Genomic DNA, 21,343 nt, shown 5'->3' with positions numbered 1-21,343 from the left:
CTGATCCTCAGACTGACTCTGTTCAAGTTTTTTTTTTATTTTTTTTATTTTTTTATTTTTGGGACAGAGAGAGACATAGCATGAACGGGGGAGGGGCAGAGAGAGAGGGAGACACAGAATCGGAAACAGGCTCCAGGCTCTGAGCTGTCAGCACAGAGCCCGACGCGGGGCTCGAACTCACGGACCGCGAGATCGCGAGATCGTGACCTGAGCTGAAGTCGGACGCTTAACCGACTGCGCCACCCAGGCGCCCCTGACTCTGTTCAAGTTTTACCCACCGCTCCTTTTCTTTCTTTCTCCTCCTCCCCCTCCTCCTCCTCCCCCTCTCCTCCAACCCCCTCCTCCTCCTTCCCCTCCTCCCCCTCCTTCTTCTAGCAGAATGATCCAGTCCAGAGTCATGTGTGACTTTTAGTTGTCTTGTCTGTTTCTTCTTCTCTAATCTGGAATGGTTCCTCAGTCTGTCCTTCACTTGTATGACCTCGACACTTGCTTTTCAAGATCAAAGGTCAGCTCTTCTGTGGAACGTCCCTAATTTTGGCTCATCTGTTGTTTCTCCATGATTAAATCCAGGTTGTGCACCTTTGGCAGAAACATCCCAGAAGTGATGCTATGTTCCCTTTACTGCGTCCTGTCAGGTGGTGCATGATTTAAAGTTGTCCCATTAGCATTGATTCAGTTTGATATGAATCCTCTTTTTTATTTAAAAAATTACAAAACTTAAATGTTTATTCATTTTTTAAGAGAGAGAGAGAGCACGCAAATGGGGGAGGGCAGAGAAAGACTGGAGACACAGAATCCGAAGCAGGTTCCAGGCTCTGAGCTGTCAGCACAGAGCCCGATGTGGGGCTCGAACCCATGAGCTGTGAGATCATGACCTGAGCTGAAGTCGGATGCTTAGCCGACTGAGCCACCTAGGCACCCCCATTAAAAAGTATATATATATATTTTTAAAGTAATCTCTACTCCCAACATGAGGCTCAAACTCATGACCCTGAGATCAAGAGTCCCATGCTTTGCTGACTGGACCAGCCAGGGGCCCCCTCCTCTCTCTCTCTTTTTATTTTATTTTATTTTTTTTTTTTTTTAAATTTTTTTTTTCAACGTTTTTTATTTATTTTTGGGACAGAGAGAGACAGAGCATGAACGGGGGAGGGGCAGAGAGAGAGGGAGACACAGAATTGGAAACAGGCTCCAGGCTCCGAGCCATCGGCCCAGAGCCTGACGCGGGGCTCGAACTCACGGACCGCGAGATCGTGACCTGGCTGAAGTCGGACGCTCAACCGACTGCGCCACCCAGGCGCCCCTCTCTTTTTATTTTAAATTGAGATACAGCTGATATATAACATTGTGTAATAGGGTATGCAGCATGTTGACTGGATACACCTGTATGTTGCAATAGGTTTACTGCTGTTGTGTTAGCTAACACATCCCATCTCATACTTATCGTTTCCTTGTGGTGGTGGGAACATGTATGATCTAGTTTCTTAGCAACTTTGAAGAATATACTACAGCATTATTCTACAACTTATTCTCTCTCAACAATATACTACAACTTATTCATCTTCTAATTGCAAGCTTGTACCCTTTGACCAATGTCTCTGCAATTTCGACAACCCCCGGCCCCTGGTAACCACCATTCTACTGTTTCAAAAGCAATCTGAATCCTCTTTCTCTGCTTCAGAGAAAGAAGAAATGGAAAAGGTATGGATAATTGAAGTTAAAAATACCCTTCCACTTGATCAATGTTTTTTGAATAATTTAATTGATGTTCTTTGAATAATTCAGATATATCCCGTATCAAGTTGGCAGGCAGTAGAGACACGGCCTCAGTCTTTCCTTTAAAAATTGGCCTTAGGGGCACCTCGGTGGTTCAGTTGGTTGAGCATCATGATTGCAGAGTTGTGGGACTGAGCCCTGCATTGGGCTCTGTGCTGAGTATGGAGCCTGTTTAAGATTCTGTTGCTCTCCCTCTGCCCCGCCCCTTCCCGTGCTCACACACACTCTCTAAAACTAAAAAACCCCAATAATAATAAAAATAAAAATTAGCCTTAATGCTGTAATATTTAAAACACACAAAATGTATAAAGAATACTATGACTTGAATTATAATAACATCTGTAATATATATAATATACAACATACATTTCCAATTGGATTATTACATATTATATGTAACATATAAAATGATACAATATGATATAAATATAATATAATATAATATAATATAATATAATATAATATAATATAATATAATAATATAAAACAGTTGAATTCTCAAACCACTGAGTTCAAGAATTAAGCCACTAACCAATTCAGCTTTCTCTTGTGAATTGCTTTTCAGCTTCAGTAGACTATGAATTTGCCCAGAACTGATTGACCCAGCCTTCCCTGACAAACTGACAAAATCCAAGGCTTTGGAGGCAATTTAAGGCAATTAGATCCTAACTCAGGCCAGACAAGATGCTTGGTTTTTTTGTTTTGTTTTGTATTGTTTTTTAGTAGCTACTTAGCTTATTCCTCCACCTGGTGGTCACATATGGAATTGCAGCTACCCATGATTTCCCCCTTCTCAGGATTTTTCTCTTAAAAATATTTTTTCCCTTATTTAAACTTTATTTTAAAATGTAAAATGTGTGAGAGTACAGGGTGGCCATTGTGGGTCCTCAGTGGGATCCTAGGGGTGCAGTTTAAAAAATATTTAAAAATGTAAAATCCGATTTTCTTAAGTTGAATATAATTTATCTTTAAATCTCTCTGGTTCTATAAATTACCACCACCATGTATTGGTGAGAACTCATAAGTATTAGCTGCTCAAATTTATAACTTTTCAGTCTTTGGCGTATGTAGTTTCTGTGTGTATGTGTGTGTGTGTGTTTGGGGATGTTTTCCTTTGTTGATTCCAAGAACTTATTGCTAATATATGACAGGCACAGAGGTAGATGCTAGCAGGAACAAGAATGATCTGAATGTCAAATTAACATGATGCTTCTAATTATCCTTCATGAAACAGGAAGCCTCTTTATTAATTTTTTTTTTTTTCAACATTTTTTTATTTATTTTTGGGACAGAGAGAGACAGAGCATGAACGGGGGAGGGGCAGAGAGAGAGGGAGACACAGAATCGGAAACAGGCTCCAGGCTCCGAGCCATCGGCCCAGAGCCTGACGCGGGGCTCGAACTCACGGACCGCGAGATCGTGACCTGGCTGAAGCCGGACGCTTAACCGACTGCGCCACCCAGGCGCCCCTGGGAAGCCTCTTTATTAATCTATAAAAGAACGAAACCTAACATAGTAAATGATATTTACTGATCACCTACTATCTGGTAGAACACATGTCATTTCTGAGAAAATGCCACAGATCATTTGCATTGTTTGAAATGTAGTAAACAGTATATTGTAGTCATTACTAGGCTGTTTGGCAATCATTCTTGAGATTCCCGTGGATGTTAAGTTCGTTGCTGAAAGTTTGAAGGAAAATGCGCTATTTATGTAGTTTCAAAGTATCTTTTCGCAAATTACTTATCACAACAGGAAGAGGAATAAATTTACAGGGGAGAGACAGCAAGCTCCACCTTAGCCAAGTGACCAGTTATCACAATGGGACAAACCAACATCATGAGTGGACTGAGACCATAGGCACTAAGGGGTTACACCATTTCTATGGCATTTTTTCAAAAAAAAAAAAAAAAAAAGACAACCCGAATTTAATCAAGAGAAAGCATTAGACAAACTTAAATTGAGGAACGGTCTAGAAAATAGCTGGCCTGCATTCTTCCAACATATTAAAGTCACGAAAGCAAAGAAAGACTGAGAAACCGTTCCAGATAAAAGATCTGACAACTAATTGCAACAGGGGGAAATAGCTACAAAGTACCCAGCTAGGATATGTTCATGGATACCTATATCTATCTATCTATCTAGAGAATGATAAAAAAACAAATTTGGCAAAAATGTAAATCATTGGTGAATAAGGAGAGAGAGTGTATGGGAGTTCTTTTTACAATTCTGCGCCGGTTTCCTGTGACTTTGAAATTACGTAAAAACGTTAACCCAAAACAGTGTTCCCCCACACAAGCTCGTTGGGGACAAAGAACCGGTCTCTGTAAAACGAAACGACTGTGCACTTCTAGAAGAAAGTGTGAGGGAGCACAGGGCGGTTCAAAGAGGAAACCCATCAGTCCGGGACCGGCGCTGCCGGGGAAGGTGCCCTGCAGCGGAAGGTCGGGGGGGCAGCCCTGTGCTGGGGGGAGGGCCCTCTGCGCCGAAGGACCACACCGAAAACACCAGGAGGCGCAGAAGGGGATGGCTTAGACGGGGCGAGAAAAGGGCCGCGGGTTTGCCCCGAAGTCCAGGCCTGGGCTTTGAACGCCCAGCAGCCGGGTGGGCGGGTCGCCCCGCTGCAGAGGGAGACGGGCGCAGGACCCACCGCCTCCCACCCCCTGCGTCGGGTTCCCCTGTCGCGTATTTCTGGGCGGAAAAGGGCGTGCCCAAGAGTCAGGCCGTAGGTCCCTCCCGGCCTGCAGCTGGCCCGCCCCGCGCGGGGACCGCGGAGCCGCTGACGCACTCGGAACGCCGGCGACTGGCCAGGTTTCCCCGGCAACGAGCGTCGAACCGCGGTCCCGGCGCTCGCGCCCATTCGTCACTTCCGGCCTCTCGTCGCATACCCTGCGGCCTGTGGAGAGGTTCCAATTGGGAGCATCTCTCCCCGTGTAGCTGGGCTGTCGTGACGGGGTTGGGATTAGCCAACAGCCAACTCGGATCCTGCGGGAGGAGCTGTTGGGGACGCAGGTGGAGCTTGGCTTCCGTCGTCCTGCCAGTCGCTTTCAAATCCGCCCCCTGGGCGCCGCGGTTAAAGGACGCCTAGCGGCCTGCCAGATCTGGAGCATGCGCACTTCCCACCGACCCAGGTTTACGGAACCGCTGCTCCGGGATTTCTGCGCAGCCGGTGGGATTGCAGATGGGCGGGCCGGGGGCGTGTCAGTGGTGGGGCGTGTCGTGCGAGCGAAGGCTTTGATTGGTCAGTTAGAAGCCCCGCTAGCCGACCCGCTGTCGACCTCTGGCGGGCTCTGGAGTTTCATTCATTCGCTCATTCATAGAATGGATTGATTCACTCAACTTTCCCTGAGAGTACGTTGTGTCGCAGCTTGTGCTCGGCGCTGGGGATTTAGAGCCGAGTCGGACTCCAGGAGTCCACGATTTGGCTGGCTCCCTCGTTTGCAACCGTGTCGCCTCTCTTCTCCGCCCTTGCAAAGGGAGGGGACACCCATCCCATCCTCCTGCAAGGACCTCAGCGGAGAGCTCCCCCGCCCCAAAGCAGCAGTGGAACACTGAAAGGCTTTACCTCGGAAAAGAGTGTAGCTCTTCGCTCGGGTGTCGTGAAGTTTAACCTGAGCTTTGGCGCTTCTCTTGGTTTGAATCCCGGCTTTGCCCCTCACTCTCTCTGGCCTCTGGTTGTCCAGCGCTGGCTAAGACTCGAGTCTGAATAATGCGAAGGTGAAGGATTTCGTAAACCAAAATCAAAGTTTGGCCTCCAGGTCCAAAGCACCCTGTCGAACCAACACATTGGTAATAAAACTGAGTTGTAAATATCCGCTGTCTGATTCTGTGTCTTGTTTCCCAATTTTTTCCACTCAGGAGGGGAAAACAGGGATGTTATTGCTTAGTCCCCCTAAATCAGAACGACCTACCTCGTAAAGTCCTCATGAGGGTTACGAGAAATTTTGTGATCAGCATATTGCACGTTACCTGCCAGGTAAGTGGTGGCTTTTGTGATTTTATTACTGTGAGGGAATAGATGGGAAAGACCGGCTCCAGTGGCTGGTATTTAGTGGTATTAGGTAGTTGTAGCTAACAAAATGAACCTCTTCCCTTTTCGCTTGGGAACTAGAGAGCGCAAGTGAGACAGGGCACTACAGGCGTGTTTGAGTAGACTGCAGGGTACAACAGAGCCCTACAACACGGAGAGGGGTAAGGAACCCTTTAAGCTCTTGGGGGATCAGAAATCCTGAGGGGTGATGGACTTGCCCAAAGTGGGGAGATCATATCGCTTGACCAGAACACTTGTAGTCAGGACAACAGGCATAAACTGGGATTGTTTCAGAGAAATCAAGGTATGTGGTCACCCTCTCCCAAAGCTGAGGAAGCAGCATGTGACAGTGTTGAGATGGAACCCCAGTCTGCCCCACTGTGTCTCAACACGCTTTCTCCTATGTGATTTTATTGAATCCTGGTGACCGCCCATGAAGTGATTATCCTCGTTTTATGGAGGAAGACATTGAGGTTGTGTAGTTAGTGAGTGATGGGGTAGGTGCTCTCCCTGCACTCGTGACTCATGTTTCAGTGACGGTTCTGAACTCCACAAAGCCTCCTGGGCGTTGGTCCTCATCTTTGGGATGTTTCTGATAAGCCTCAAATTCTGCCTCATTTTATTGGAGAACTTCCTAATAGAGCTCTGTATCATCAAACTTTCCACCTCCACTAAGACTTTTGTAGAAGGGATCTGGTATGGGTGAGGTTGGACCTGATTACTTTAGAGGCTCCTTCCAGTCCAACTTGAGTCCAATCTACAGACTCCTGGAGAGCAGATTTTGTGATCTTCTTTGAATTCTGAACATTCAGATGAGACACTCGGGAAATGTTAAAGCTATGAAAGGGGCACAACTCCAGGAGCAAGACAGCCCTGGACTGGTGTGGACACCCCCATGGATCCATTTGAATGCCAGCCTCTACATTCTCTGGCCTCAGCTTTCTCGTTGGTAAAAATGTAGGCTAGTCTCCTTCTCTCTCTCCCTCTCTCTCTCTCTCTCTCTCTCTCTCTCTCACAGACTTGCTGGAACAATAAAATAAATTAGTATAAGTGAGTGCACTGTAAACAGAGAAACACTGTACTAAAATAGCAGTGTTTCCTTTTGCCAGCTTTCAGTCTCGCTTTTTAATTGCTTGTCTTATTCATTTAGAGAATAAGAACAGAGGAAGACTATGGAAAGAGCACAGGCCATGGAGTCAGACAGCCCTGGATTTGAATCCCTAAATGACACCAGCCATTTGTGTAACCGCAGCCAAGCTGTGTGTCCTTTCTGGACATCAACACTAAGAATAGCTACTCTGCATGGAGGTTATGAAAACAGTGTGAACTACTAAGTCATGGAGCTCTACTCCTGGCACACAGACCTCCATCAAGGGTGGCCCAATAGATGGCTGTTTTCTGTAACTGTCAACATTCGCTCCTAGTGCCATGGAGCAGGCACTATGGGCATCTTTTTGTGTTGTCATGAAGGCGCTCTCGCTCAGTCCCTGTGTGCCTCATTCCTACTCTTTGGAAAGCAATTCAATAAAAACTCAATTGGTTTTCCACTGGCCCTGGACAAGGATGAGGGATAGCATTTTATTATTTTATAGAAAACATGAATAATAAAGTAAGTCATAAAACAGCACTGGGCACGTAGCAAAGAGGCAATAAATGCTTGCCTGACTCAAAGCAAACATGGGTTTTCATGGCTGCTGTAGTTGCTGAGGGGACCATTCTGGTCTTCTATTACATTAAAAGAATTAATTAATTAAATTTAAGTAGACTTCATCGCCAGCTGGGAGCCCAGTGCAAGGATTGAACTCAGGACCCTGACATAAAAACCTGAGCTGAGATCAAGAGTCCAACGCTTAACTGACTGGTCCAGCCAGGTGCCCCTAGAAACATTTTTTTTTTTTAATTGAAAAAGAAATACATGCTCATGGTAAAATATTTAAACAGAACACAAAGATGCACAAGGGAAAGAGTGTCTCCTCCATCACCCTCAGTTCTCGAAGCCCTTTCTGGAGATGCACCATTAACAATTCCTTGCGTGTCTTTCCAAACATGCTGTGGATGATCTAAGCTATGTATGTAAATTCCTTTTAAATTTATTTTTAAAATAGAGAAGTTTAAATCCTTAAGTGGCTTCTGCCCTCTGGAACAGCTGCCCCGCCCCCCCCTCCCCGGGCCATTTCGGGGTCGGTGGGGGCTGGGTGTGGATGGATTGCTGGGGCCCTCCAGGGGGGTAGAGGTTCCACCCACGAGGGATCGGACCACGCTCCTGCTCCGGCTCTGACCTTTCACCTCGCGCCCCTGCCCAGCCCGGCTGCTGCGCGGGTGAAGCACGCCCAGGAGGACGCTTAGACCGCGCGTGCCTCAGTTTCCAAGCCTGCAAAAGGAGAACTTCTACAGCCAACAGGTAGTTCTGAACATCAGCGATCCCTTCTGTGGGTGCTTGGTCCCCGGGGCGGAGGGGAGCCTGGCAGGGGGAGGGGGCGGTGGGCTGACACTTTAGGGGTCTTGCCGGGCCCCGGCAGGGGCGTTGAAGTTTGAGCAGCGCGCCTCGAGGGGGTTAGAAAGTGGCGCTGAGACACACACCCTGCGGGGTGTGGCGACCCAGGAGGGGAGGCTTTGTCCCGGTATCTGCTGTCCCTTCCCTCCCTTCCCCTCTCCTCTCCTTTCCCCTCTCTCTTCCCCCTCCCTGCGGCCCTCCGCGTCTCTCGTAAAGCCCGGAGCGGAGCCCGGGCCCGGACTGGCCCCGCGCATGCGCAGGAGGGTGCCGGCGCGGCCGCCGGTAGGAAGCGCCAGCTCTGAGTAGGGGGAGCGGCCGCAGAGGCTGCTCGGCTCCGCCGCCCGCCAGGCCGTCGGCTCCCGCTCCGGGCCCGGGGCGCCGGCTGTGTAAGTGCGAGGTGGGGGGCTCCGGGCCGGGGTTCGGCCGGCTGCGGGAGGGCTGCCTGTGTGTGGCGGCGAGCGACGGCGCGAGTCAGCCCGCACCTGCCCGGGCCGGGGTCCAGTTCGCACCCGCCCCAGCCCGTGACCCTGCCCGGCTCCCGCAGCACACGTGTCCAGGGCCGCGTCCGCACCTGCCACCCGGGTCCCGGGCCCTGCTCTCCGCGGCGCGCGGCGGCGGCCCCCTCCCCTCTTGCGCCGAGCCGGGTCTGGGGACCCCTGGCGGGCGCCGGTCTCTCTCCCGGCTGGGCGCCCGGCCTGCCCGGGGCTTCCCCCGCTGTGCCTGCCATCCTGGCTCTGCGCGGGGTAGAGAGTGCCTCCGAGTGAGCTCGGCGCCCGTAGGCGCTCTTCCCCGGGATGAGATCTTCGCGTGGTCAACTCCGGCTGACCCCACTGGGGTGGCGGGGACAGACGCGTGCCCGCACTCTGCTTGCCTACGCTCCTCTCCTTCTCGGGAACCGCCGGCACAGATGTCTTTTAACCCACGGTTTTCTGGTGTTCAGACAGGGTGCTTGTTGAGTTCCTATGTTTTTTTTTCTAGAGAGAGGGATTAAAATGTTGAACAGGGCTCGGTTTAGTTCAAAATGAACTGAAGGCGTGGGGCTGTGACATCCTCCATCCATCCCCCCCCCCCCCACCAGTTTAAACTAGTGACTGGCGATTTTTGAAAAATAATTGCAGCCAGTTCCTAATCCAGCCCAGCGAGTGCTTGTGAACATGACACAACAGCATCGGAGGCATGATGTTGGAGACCCAGGAATATTGCCACACTAAAGATCTCCTGGCAGGGTTCTGTTTGTTTTTCTTAAATTGTGTGGCAGACTAGTAGTATAGACAGAAAACTAGTTGTCAAGAAATATAACTATTTATTTATTAATTATTATTTTATTTTATTATTTTAATTTTTAAAAATGTTTGTTTTTGAGAGAGAGAGAGCGAGAACATGAGTGGGGGAGGGGCAGAGAGAGAGAGAGAGAGAGAGAGACCTAGGATCCCAAGCAGGCTCCAGGCTCTGTGCTGTCAGCACTGAGCCCCACGTGAGGCTGGAACTCACGAACTGTGGGATCATGACCTGAGCCGAAGTTGGACGCTCAACCGACTGAGCCACCCAGGCGCCCCAAGAAACGTAGTTTTTTAAATAACTGGTTTATTGAGCTATCACTCACACATCACAAAATCCACCCATTTAAAATATACAGCCGCACGGTTCTGCTATATCCACAGTCGTGCAATCATTGTCGTATCAGAACATTTTCTATCAGTTCAAAAAGAACTCCTTTCTCCTTGCTAGCGACTTATTCTCTGGTCCTGCAGCCCCTAGTTTACTTTCTGTCTCCAGGGATGTGCATGTTGCGGGCATTTCTTTTTTTTTTTTTTTTTTTTTAATTTTTTTTTCCAACGTTTTTTATTTATTTTTGGGACAGAGAGAGACAGAGCATGAGCGGGGGAGGGTCAGAGAGAGAGGGAGACACAGAATCAGAAACAGGCTCCGAGCCATCAGCCCAGAGCCCGCCGCGGGGCTCGAACTCACAGACCGCAAGATCGTGACCTGGCTGAAGTCGGACGCTTAACCGACTGCGCCACCCAGGCGCCCCGCGGGCATTTCATATAAGTGGAGTCATACAGTGCATGGCCTTTTGTGATTGGCTATCTTTCACGTAGCATGCCTTCAAGGTTCACCCGTGTGGTAGCTGTATCATCAGTACTTTGTTCCCTTTATGTCTGAGTAATAGCCTATTGTTGGATAGACCACATTTTGGTTATCCGTTCATCAGTTGATGGACACTGGTGTTGTTTCTGTTTTTTGACTATTAAGAATAAGGCCGCTGCGAACATTTGTGGACAAGTTTTTGCGTGGGCGTATGTTTTCTAATCTCTTTGGTAGGTACCTCCGGGTAGAATTGCTGTTTATAGGGTAGCTTTATGTTTAGCTTTTGGGGGAACTACCATGTTGAAGAAATATAGTTTTGATGTCTTAATATTGTGTTAGATACTATTAGGAGATGGTGAACAGAATGACTGAGCCTTACCTCATCTGTGAGATTAAAGACAGTAATACTTCTTTCTTAGGATTGATGGGAAATCTCAATAGGGCACGTTATAGAGAGCCCAGTGGATTTCTTTTCTCCAGCTTGCGTGAGACCAGTTTCCTCCTGTGTTAGATGCGTATTTTGAATTTGGGGCAAAAGTGAAGAAGTTTGCTGAAACTGAGCCACCTCAGGGATAATCCTTGCGTGAGGCTGCTGTAAGGTTTATTGACCTGGGGCGTGGATTTGATTGCTGGTGTCTTTTAGTGCCTTGTTAGAACTGGAAGGGACCCAGAGGGATCATTTGGTTCAGGGTGACTTATTTGTTTAGATTTCATAGATTCGTAAATTCCGGAAAACTGGGGGCAGAGACAGGCATGCCAGTGTTAGTGTTGGCCTAGATAGGACAATGGAAAAATAACCGCCACCTATTCTCACCAACATTTTGTAAAAACCAGGGTGTTTTAAGGCCAAAAAATGTGGAAGCTCATTACCATCAATTACAATAGTAGTGAATATTTATAAAGCACCTACTAAATTTACGTAAGGTTAGTTTTTTTCTGGTGTTTCTCATTTTACTTGAGGCTAGGGAAACGGAACACCTGTCCTGAGACCCGTGTCCAGGACCCCCCGTCCACCCATCTTCAGGTGGATATGCGTCTGTAACACACCTGCCTCTTTTTTTTAAGTTTGTTTATTTTTTAAGAGAGAGGGAGAGAGAGCGCGCGTATGAGTAGGGGAGGGGCAGAGAGAGGGAGACACAATCCAAAGCAGGTTCCAGGTTCTGAGCTGTCAGCACAGAGCCTGATGCGGGGCTCAAACTCACGGACCGCAAGATCATGACCTGAGCCGAAGTTGGACGCTCAACCGACTGAGCCACCCAGGCACCCCTGCACCTGCCTCTTTTGTGTCTCAGTTTTCTTGCTCAGAGAAGAAGGCATTGCAGGACTAAGCAGCATACCCTGCTGACAGAGGACAGGTGCAGAGGCGAGGCTCTAAAACTACTCGACCTGGGGACGCCTGGGTAGCTCGGTTGAGCATCTGACTCGATTTTCGCTTGGGTCTTGGTCTCACGGTTGGGAGATTGAAGGGCCTGCTTGAGATTCTCTCTCTCTTCCTCTCTCTCTCTGTGTCCCTCCCCCATCTCTAAAATAAGAAAAAACCAACTCCCCCCCCGAGTCCTCCAAAACTAGTTGACCTGCTGACAAGTAGGCTGTAAGCTCCTTGAAGTTGGACCTTCTCCCTTTTTCAACTGTTTAAAAATTTTAAAATACAGCCGATAGCAAAAGTATACGTAATGTTTATGTATAGTTTAAAGAATGGCAAAACTCATGCCCCCGTGTCTGCCGTTCAGCTTAAGGCATGGGACGGAAGTACTACTTCTGAAGCCCGCTGTGTCTCTCTCGAACTACGCTCCTCTCTGCCATGCAAGGAACCACTACCCACATTTATTTTTCTTTCTTTTTTTATAATATGATTTATTGGCAAATTGGTTTCCATACGACACCCAGTGCTCATCCCAACAGGTGCCCTCCTCAATGCCCATCACCCACGTTCCCCTCTCCCCCACCCCCCATCAACCCTCAGTTTGTTCCCAGTATCCAAGAGGCTTTTATGGTTTGCCTCCCTCTCTCTCTGTAACTTTTTTTCTCCCTTCCCCTCCCCCGTGGTCTTCTGTTAAGTTTCTCAAGATCCACACGTGAGTGAAAACCTATGGTATCTGTTTCTCTGACTGACTTATTTTACTTAGGGTAATACCCTCCAGTTCTATCCACGTTGCTGCACATGGTCAGATTTCCTTCTTTCTCATTGCCAAGTAGTATTCCATTGTATATATAAACCACATCTTCTTTATCCATTTGTCAGTTGATGGACATCAAATGTATTTTTCTTTATGGTTTTACCATGCGTGTAAATATCCCTAAACAGCATATTGTTTAGTGTTGCCTGGTTTTTAATTTTATGTAAGGGGGGAGAATTACGCTCTTTGCGTTAATCCACATCTTTATTTGCCCATCGTGTTGTTGAGATTCAACCATGTTCCTGGGTCATTCACGTTCACTGTTCTGTAGTATTCCGTTATGTTGGAGGGCCACAGTTCATTTATCCATTCTCCTGACAAGTGGACATTTGGGTTGTCTTTAGTTCTGGCTTCTAAGAACCTTTGTTTATGTCTCTTGCCGTCTGCAGGCCAGAGTTGCCTAGGATGTACCAGTCTGTATGGCCACTGTCATATAGGAGAGTTACTTTTTTAAATTTTTTTATTTTTTAAAATTTTTATTGAGAGTGAGAGAGAGCGCAAGCAGGGCGGGCAGAGAGAGAGGGAGACACAGAATCCGAAGCAGGCTCCAGGCTCTGAGCTGTCAGCACAGAGCCCGACATGGGGCTCGAACCCACAAACTGTGAGATCATGACCTGTGCTGAAGTCGGACACTTAACTGACTGAGCCACCCAGGTGCCCCAATAAATAGTATATCTATACAACGGAATATTATTCAGCATTCAAAAAGAAGGAAATTTTGACCCATGCTACAATACGGATGAGCCCTGAATACATTCTGCTAAGCGAAATAAGGTAGTCACAAAAGGACACACAGTGTATGATTCCACTTACATGAGGGATCCAGAGCAGCTAAATTCACAGAGACAGTGGGGCGCCTGGGTGGCTCAGTCGGGTAAGTGTCCAACTTTGGCTCAGGTTGTGATCTCATGGTCTGTGAGTTTGAGAGTCCTATGGCAGTCTCTGCTCTGACAGCTTAGAACCTGGAACCTGCTTCTGATTCTGTGTGTCTCCTTCTCTCTCTGCCCCTCCCCTGCTCATGCTCTGTCTCTCTCTCTCTCTCTCTCAAAAATTTACAAATATTAAAGAAATAAAAAAAAAATTCACAGAGACAGAAAGTCAGAATGGTGGCTACCAGGGACGGGAAGGGCGGGGTTGGGGGGTCGTTGTCCACTGAGTGCAGAGTGTGAGGTGGGAGAGATGGAAAAGTTCTGGAAGCAGCTACACAATGATGTGAATATACTCAGCGCCATAGTGGTAAATCATATGATATGTATATTTTACCACAATAAAACTTAAAAAAAAATTTTTTTTTAACGTTTATTTATTTTTGAGACAGAGAGAGACAGAGCATGAACGGGGGAGGGGCAGAGAGAGAGGGAGACACAGAATCGGAAGCAGGCTCCAGGCTCTGAGCCATCAGCCCAGAGCCCGATGCGGGGCTCAAACTCACGGACCGCGAGATCGCGAGATCGTGACCTGAGCTGAAGTCGGACGCTTAACTGACTGAGCCACCCAGGCGCCCCCACAATAAAACTTTTATTTTGTCCACTTATTTTGGGTGTGAAATGGTCTATCACTATGGCTTTAATTTGCTTTTTCCTGATTGTCATTGAAGCGGGGCATCCTTCTGTCCATGTCTTGGCTGTTTGAGTTTCCTCTTCAAAGATACCTATTTGAGCACTTTCCCCATATTCTGATTGGGTCAGGTGTCTTTCTTATACATGGATTACCCATTGTCTTGGTGTCATTTATTGGGGAGTCTGTCCTGTCCTACTGCTCTACAATGGCACCTCTACCATATTTCAAATGACCATGTATGTGTGGGTCTGGGTCTGGGCATGATCACGGTCCATCTTTCTTTTTATCCCTGTGCCAGCCCTGTGCTGACTGTAGCTTTTTATGTGGTCTTTTTTCCCCTCCACAGATTTATTGAAATATAATTTATATACCATACATTTGACCCATTTAAATCTACAGTTTAGTGGTTTTTAGTGTATTCACAGAGCTACGTAGCCACCACTGGTTTTACAACATTTCATCAGCCCCAAAAGAAACGCTGTATCCTGTTAGCAGTTGTAGTTGTATCTGGTCTTGCTGTTGGGGAGGGGGACACATGCCCCTCCTCAGTGGTGATTCTTGGCTGTTCTTGACAGTCTCTCTCTCTCTCTATAGACTTCCCGGTAGGAAGTCTAATCAGAGTAGCATTGAATCTATATACCAGGTTGGGGAGGATTAACATCTTTCTTCTCTTTGTACTCATGAATATGTGTGGGACCCTGTCTTTTCCTCTGTACGGAGCCTGGCATGTGGGAAGTTGTCACTAAATGTTGGGTATGTGAATGATGAACTTTTACACATCATTAATGTCAACCAGAGCCCCTCACAAAAAAGAAAACTAAACCTTGGTGAAACTACGCGACTTGTGGTCACATAGCTTGACAGCCAGGGACATACTCAAAGGACTTGTGCCTGCCTTCATGTCCTCTGCCACCTAATGGGCTGGCAGGATCCTTTTTGCTGATAACGTGGGTTACTTGGCTGCTTTAAATTTCATTAATTCGATCTTATCTGTAGGTGGCTTTTCTTAGGTGGGTCTAGGTGTGATGTGTGCACATGTTAATAAGGATCTGTATTTGGGAGAGCTCATGGCTTGTGTAGAGCCTGGCTCAGAGTGCCCGCTGAGCCCCTGCAGGAAGTGGGAACGCCATAGCAAAGGCTGGGATTTCCCTCGTGACTCAAAATTCCCAACTTCTGTAACCTGTGACACCTCTATTTTGGGTGCAAACATACTGAATAACTTGGTGACACTTCACCGTACAGCACTGTGGAGAGAAGGCCTGTGTGCTTGTCCTTGTCTTTTCTTTCTTTCTTCTATGCACTTGTTCTCCTGGGCCTCGTGGACACTTCATGCCTCCACAGCGCCCAGGACTTGCAGGTGCTGCTGCGACATGGTCCTTGTCCGTAGGGCCTGTCCATGGTGCTTGTCCGTAGGGCCTGTCCATGGTGCTTGTCCGTAGGGCCTGTCCATGGTCCTTGTCCGTAGGGCCTGTCCATGGTGCTTGTCCGTAGGGCCTGTCTGCGCGCGGTCCTTGTCCGTAAGGCTTGTCCTTGTCCCTAAGGCTTGTTCTTGTCCTTAGGGCCTGTCTTTGGTGCTTGTCCGTAGGGCCTGTCTGCCGTCCTTGTCCATAAGGCTTGTCCTTGTCTTTGTCCATAGGGCCTGTCCTTGTCCTTGTCGTAGGGCCTGTCTGTGCGTGGTCCTTGTCTGTAAGGCTTGTCCATAGGCCCTGTCTGCGGTCCTTGTCTGTAAGGCTTGTCCTTGTCCTTGTCCATAGGGCCTGTCCATGGTGCTTGTCTGTAGGTCCTGTCTGCGGTCCTTGTCCGTAAGTTTTGTCCTTGTCCTTGTCCATAGGGGCTGTCCTTGTCCTTGTTGTAGGGCCTGTCTGCGGTGCTTGTCCGTAAGGCTTGTCCTTGTCCTTGTCCTTGTCCTTGTCCATAGGGCCTGTCTGCGGTGCTTGTCCATAGGGCCTGTCCTTGTTCTTGTCCGTAGGGCCTCTTGTCCGTAGGGCCTGTCTGCAGTCCATGTCCGTAGGGCCTGTCTGTGCGCGGTCCTTATCCGTAAGGCTTGTCCTTGTCCCTAAGGCTTGTTCTTGTCCTTAGGGTCTGTCTGTGGTGCTTGTCTGTAGGGCCTGTCTGCCGTCTTTGTCCGTAAGGCTTGTCCTTGTCCATAGGGGCTGTCCTTGTTCTTGTTGTAGGGCCTGTCCACGGTGCTTGTCCATAAGGCTTGTCCTTGTCCTTGTCCTTGTCCAGAGGGCCTGTCTGCGGTGCTTGACCATAGGGCCTGTCCTTGTCCTTGTCCGTAGGGCCTGTCCTTGGTCCTTGTCCGTAGGGCCTGTCCATGGTCCTTGTCTGTAGGGCCTGTCCACTGCCATTCTGGGCTTCCCTTCGTCTCTGCGCAGTGAAGGCCTGGACCAGATATGTGTTTTGCTGTTGCTTTTAAAGCCATGCCTCCTTTTGAGAAACAGAAAACCTTAAATCTCCGCCTTCAGCCCTGGCCCTTGAAGGCTTGAGAAGTCTCCCAGGGACTGCCATACCTCTCTGTTGAACGCTGCGGTGGGTGTGGTTCTTTCTGAGGCTGCGTGGAAGAGAATGTTTGGAGAATGCCTGCTAGGAGGGGTAGTGGGCGGGCCGTGTGGCACCTATTGTGGGACTCGGGCTCAAACACTGCCTCTCAGGGGGACTCTCTTTGCCTCAGGTCCTTCACCAGTAGAGTTGAGGTGGTGTTACGGAGAGGTTTAAGTGAGATACTACACATATAAACCATTTATGTCCTGTAGACCGGAGTTCAACTCCAGATCTTCTGATTCCACTGTGGTTCTTCTCATTATGTTCCGCCGAGGGGAAGAGGGAGCAGTTCAGTGGTTCCATCGGCACCTGGCTAGGTGTTGAAAATAGACAATGAGAGACGCGCTTTTTCTGCAGGACCTCGAGGCCTAGACCGAGAGCTGTGGCATTGTGATAAGAGCCGTGGTGGCCATGTGCAGGAGTCCAAGGACAGATTGTAGCCCGCAGCTTTGCGTGGGGCTTACCCGGCCTCCCCGGTGGTGAGCGTCAGAACCACCGTATCCCAAGGTGGGCCGACAGCCTTCAACACCCGTGCACCTCAAAGTCCCCTTTCTCTCTTTGGGCAGGGTCTTCAAAATGAGTGTCCCCGACTACATGCAATGTGCCGAGGACCACCAGACTCTCCTCGTGGTGGTGCAGCCTGTGGGCATTGTGTCGGAAGAGAACTTCTTCAGGATCTACAAGAGGATCTCCTCCGTGAGCCAGATCAGCGTGCGGGACTCCCAGCGGGTGCTCTCCATCCGCTACAGGCACCACTACCCACCTGAGAACAACGAGTGGGGCGACTTCCAGACCCATCGCAAGGTCGTGGGCCTCATCACCATCACAGACTGCTTCTCGGCCAAGGACTGGCCTCAGACCTTCGAGAAGTTCCACGTGCAGAAGGAGATCTACGGCTCCACGCTCTACGACTCCCGCCTCTTTGTCTTTGGGCTGCAGGGGGAGATCACGGAGCAGCCGCGCACCGATGTGGCCTTCTACCCCAACTACGAGGACTGTGAGGCGGTGGAGAAGAGAATCGAGGACTTCATCGAATCCCTCTTCATTGTGCTCGAGTCCAAGCGTCTGGACAGGGCCACAGACAAGTCTGGGGATAAGATCCCCCTCCTCTGTGTCCCGTTTGAGAAAAAGGACTTTGTGGGACTGGACACAGATAGCAGGTAAGTTTACCTAGGGGCCCAGAGGCTTCATGATCGGGCTGCTTCTGGACGGCAAGACGGGATAAGCAGATAGCAGAGTTTCACTGCAGTGGGGGGTGGACAGGTGCAGTCCGCAGTTTTCAGACTTGTAAGGATGGGCCAGCCTTCCGTTAAGGGAAATCCTTGCAGGGTTAGTGTGTACCCCTCCTCCCCCGTTTCAGACTCCTTGTGGGACCCCCTGAGGTGCTGTCCAACATGGTAGCCCCTTGTGGCTTGTGAGTACCAGAGAGGTGACCAGTCTGAGCTGAGATGTACTGTACGTAAAACGCACATCAGGTATTGAGACTTAGCATGGAAAAAAGAAAACATCTCATTAATGTATTTTTTATTTTTTTAATGTTTATTCTTGTTGAGACACAGAGAGATGTAGAGCATGAGTGGGGGAGGGACAGAGAGCGAGGGGAAGAGAGGATCCAAAGTGGGCTCCGTGCTGACAGCAGAGAGCCTGATGCGGGGCTTGAACTCATGAACTGTGAGATCATGACCTGGGCTGAAGCCAGATACTTAACCGACTGAGCCACCCAGGCGCCTCATTAATATTTTTACATGTCAGATGGTAGTATTTTACATGTATTAGTTAAACAAAATATTAAAATCAATTTCAGTAGTTTTTTACTTTTTATTTTATTTTTATTTATTTATTTATTTTCAACGTTTTTTATTTATTTTTGGGACAGAGAGAGACAGAGCATGAACGGGGGAGGGGCAGAGAGAGAGGGAGACACAGAATCGGAAACAGGCTCCAGGCTCCGAGCCATCAGCCCAGAGCCTGACGCGGGGCTCGAACTCACGGACCGCAAGATCGTGACCTGGCTGAAGTCGGACGCTTAACCGACTGCGCCACCCAGGCGCCCCAGTTTTTTACTTTTTAAACTGTGGCAACTGGAAGGAAAGTCTTATTTCCGTGGCTCACATTTTATTCCTATTGGATAGCGCTGCCTCAGCGCCCAGTTTGAAACTTTGATTCATCCTCGTCCCTTCGATTCGTAGATGAGGTGCCAAAGCAGGAGAGGCGCCAGAGCTAGGAGCTAGCTGAGCTGAGCAGGAAAGGAGGTCTGACCGCCCAGGCTGGGTGCTGCACACGGGTCAGGCCCCTTCTTCCTACGATAGCCACAGCGTCTGACTCCTCGCTGACAGTCAGCCTAGACAAGCATCATCAGGGTGTCAGAAACACCACCAGGGACTTCCCAAAGAGCTCCTTATACAGATGAAAGTGTGTTCATGTTCTCTGTATTAGAGGGGGTGTTGGACAGAGCAGGAAAAGATCAGGCCTCACATTTCCCCTGAGATTCAGTCAACAACTGAACTTTGCCCCAGAATTGCAGGTTAGCTGTCTGTGCTGTTTGTTCCCCCGGTCTGTCCCCTGCTCTGCTTCCCTGTGCTGTGACCATTGTGTCCATGCATGGAAGAGAACGACGTGTGATAGTTTGCCTAGAGGAGGTCCCCTTGAATGAGGGAGAGTGTCGGCTTCGTGGCCTTGGGCACCTAGTCTCTTAGTCCCCTTCTTCTTCTTCTTTTTTTTAATATTTATTTTTGAGAGAGAGAGAAAGAGCAAGCGAGCAGGGGAGGAGCGCCAGAGCGATCCATAGAGATCAGAGTGATCCACAGAGACCAGAGCAATCCACAGAGATCAGAGTGATCCATAGAGACCAGAGCGATCCATAGAGATCTAGAGTGATCCATAGAGACCAGAGCGATCCATAGAGACCAGAGCGATCCAAAGAGACCAGAGCGATCCATAGAGACCAGAGCGATCCATAGAGATCTAGAGTGATCCATAGAGACCAGAGTGATCCATAGAGACCAGAGCGATCCAGAGACCAGAGCGATCCAAAGAGACCAGAGTGATCCAAAGAGACCAGAGCGATCTATAGAGACCAGAGCGATCCGTAGAGACCAGAGCGATCCGTAGAGACCAGAGCGATCCATAGAGATCTAGAGTGATTCATAGAGATCAGAGCGATCTATAGAGACCAGAGCAATCCGTAGAGACCAGAGCAATCCAAAGAGACCAGAGCGATCCATAGAGACCAGAGCGATCCATAGAGATCTAGAGTGATCCATAGAGACCAGAGCGATCCAAAGAGACCAGAGTGATCCATAGAGACCAGAGCGATCCAGAGACCAGAGCGATCCAAAGAGACCAGAGCGATCCAAAGAGACCAGAGCGATCTATAGAGACCAGAGCGATCCGTAGAGACCAGAGCGATCCGTAGAGATCTAGAGTGATTCATAGAGATCAGAGCAATCCAAAGAGACCAGAGTGATCCAAAGAGACCAGAGCGATCCAAAGAGACCAGAGTGATCCATAGAGACCAGAGTGATCCATAGAGACCAGAGTGATCCATAGAGATCTAGAGCGATCCATAGAGACCAGAGCGATCCAAAGAAACCAGAGTGATCCATAGAGATCCACAGCGATCCATAGAGATCAGAGCGATCCAAAGAGATCCAGAGTGATCCAAAGCGGGCTCTGCACTCAGAGCAGCGAGTCCAATGTGGGGCTCAAACCCAACCATGAGATCATGACTTGAGCCAAGGTCAGACACTTACCTGATTGAGCCACCCAGGTGCCCCTTCTTCTCCTTCTCCTTCTCCTCCTCCTCCTCCTCCTCCTCCTCCTCCTCCTCCTTCTTCTTCTTCTTCTTTTTTTTTTTTTAAGTTTATTTATTTTGAAAGAGAGACAGAGAGAGCATGTGCACACGAGCTGGGAGGGACAGAGAGAAGAGAGAGAGAATCCCAAGTAGGCTAAGCACTGTCAGCACAGAGCCCAACGTGGGGCTCGATCCCACGAACTGACATGAACTGAGCTGAGATCAAAAATTAGATGCTTAACTGACTTGAGCCACCCGGGTCCCCCTCTGTGTCCCTTTCTGTAGATTGTGGATCAGGGTCTCCCGGGTGAGGCTTAATTAACCCAGTGTGCATGCTGGCAGAGTGCCCACTGCAAAGTAGGTGGTCAGTAAGTTTCTTGAATTTACCTAAGGTCAAACACTGCCCTTCTGCTTGTTGGTAAGTTGGAGGAGAAATTGTCACAGAACCGAGAAAAACCAGGCCCTAGGCCAGCCCTGTGAGTGGGGAGCACAGAGTAGCCCAAGTTCCACCTGCCTGTGGTGCTTTGCAGGGTCTGGGGTGGTGTTCGTTTCCTCGCCACGCACTTTTAGTGGCCTAAGGAAGGGGCAGGCATGTTGCACCTGTGACCTGTGCTCAGTCCTCCCGGTGGCCCTGTGGTCTACATGCTGGTCCTCCCCTTTTACGCCTTGGGGCCGGGGTGGCAAGGTGTAGGAGCTGGTCAGCCATGAGGGACAGAGCTATGGTGCCCACTGAGCCCTCTCCACAGCGGTGCTCAGTGGGGCGGGCGCCCTGGCCACTGTCCCTTACCACACGGGGCTGCACCGTGCACACAGCCCCTGCACTCCCCAGCCGCAGTGGCCTGGGGTGCGGGCACGGACTGGCTTGTCCCTGCCGCCCAGAC

General features: G+C 49.2%; 1 protein-coding gene across 5 annotated transcripts in view; it reads left to right on the top strand.

Moving 5' to 3' along the window:
- The first annotated feature begins 8,553 nt into the window (after nt 1–8,553).
- The window catches only part of TRAPPC9 (trafficking protein particle complex subunit 9), a 572,152-nt gene continuing 559,362 nt past the window's right edge, over nt 8,554–21,343 (top strand). For all 5 annotated transcript variants that reach the window (XM_058699183.1, XM_058699185.1, XM_058699186.1 and 2 more), the window contains exons 1-2: nt 8,554–8,686; nt 17,236–17,829. In XM_058699183.1, coding sequence (XP_058555166.1) covers nt 17,246–17,829 — 584 coding nt within the window. In that variant the 5' untranslated portion in view covers nt 8,554–8,686; nt 17,236–17,245. The remainder of the gene's footprint in view (nt 8,687–17,235; nt 17,830–21,343) is intronic.

This window comes from Neofelis nebulosa, chromosome 14 (assembly GCF_028018385.1).
Source record: "Neofelis nebulosa isolate mNeoNeb1 chromosome 14, mNeoNeb1.pri, whole genome shotgun sequence".
Classification (NCBI taxonomy): domain Eukaryota; kingdom Metazoa; phylum Chordata; class Mammalia; order Carnivora; family Felidae; genus Neofelis; species Neofelis nebulosa.
The sequence above is the reverse complement of the archived record's forward strand: the minus strand, read 5'-3'. Positions and strand labels throughout refer to the sequence as shown.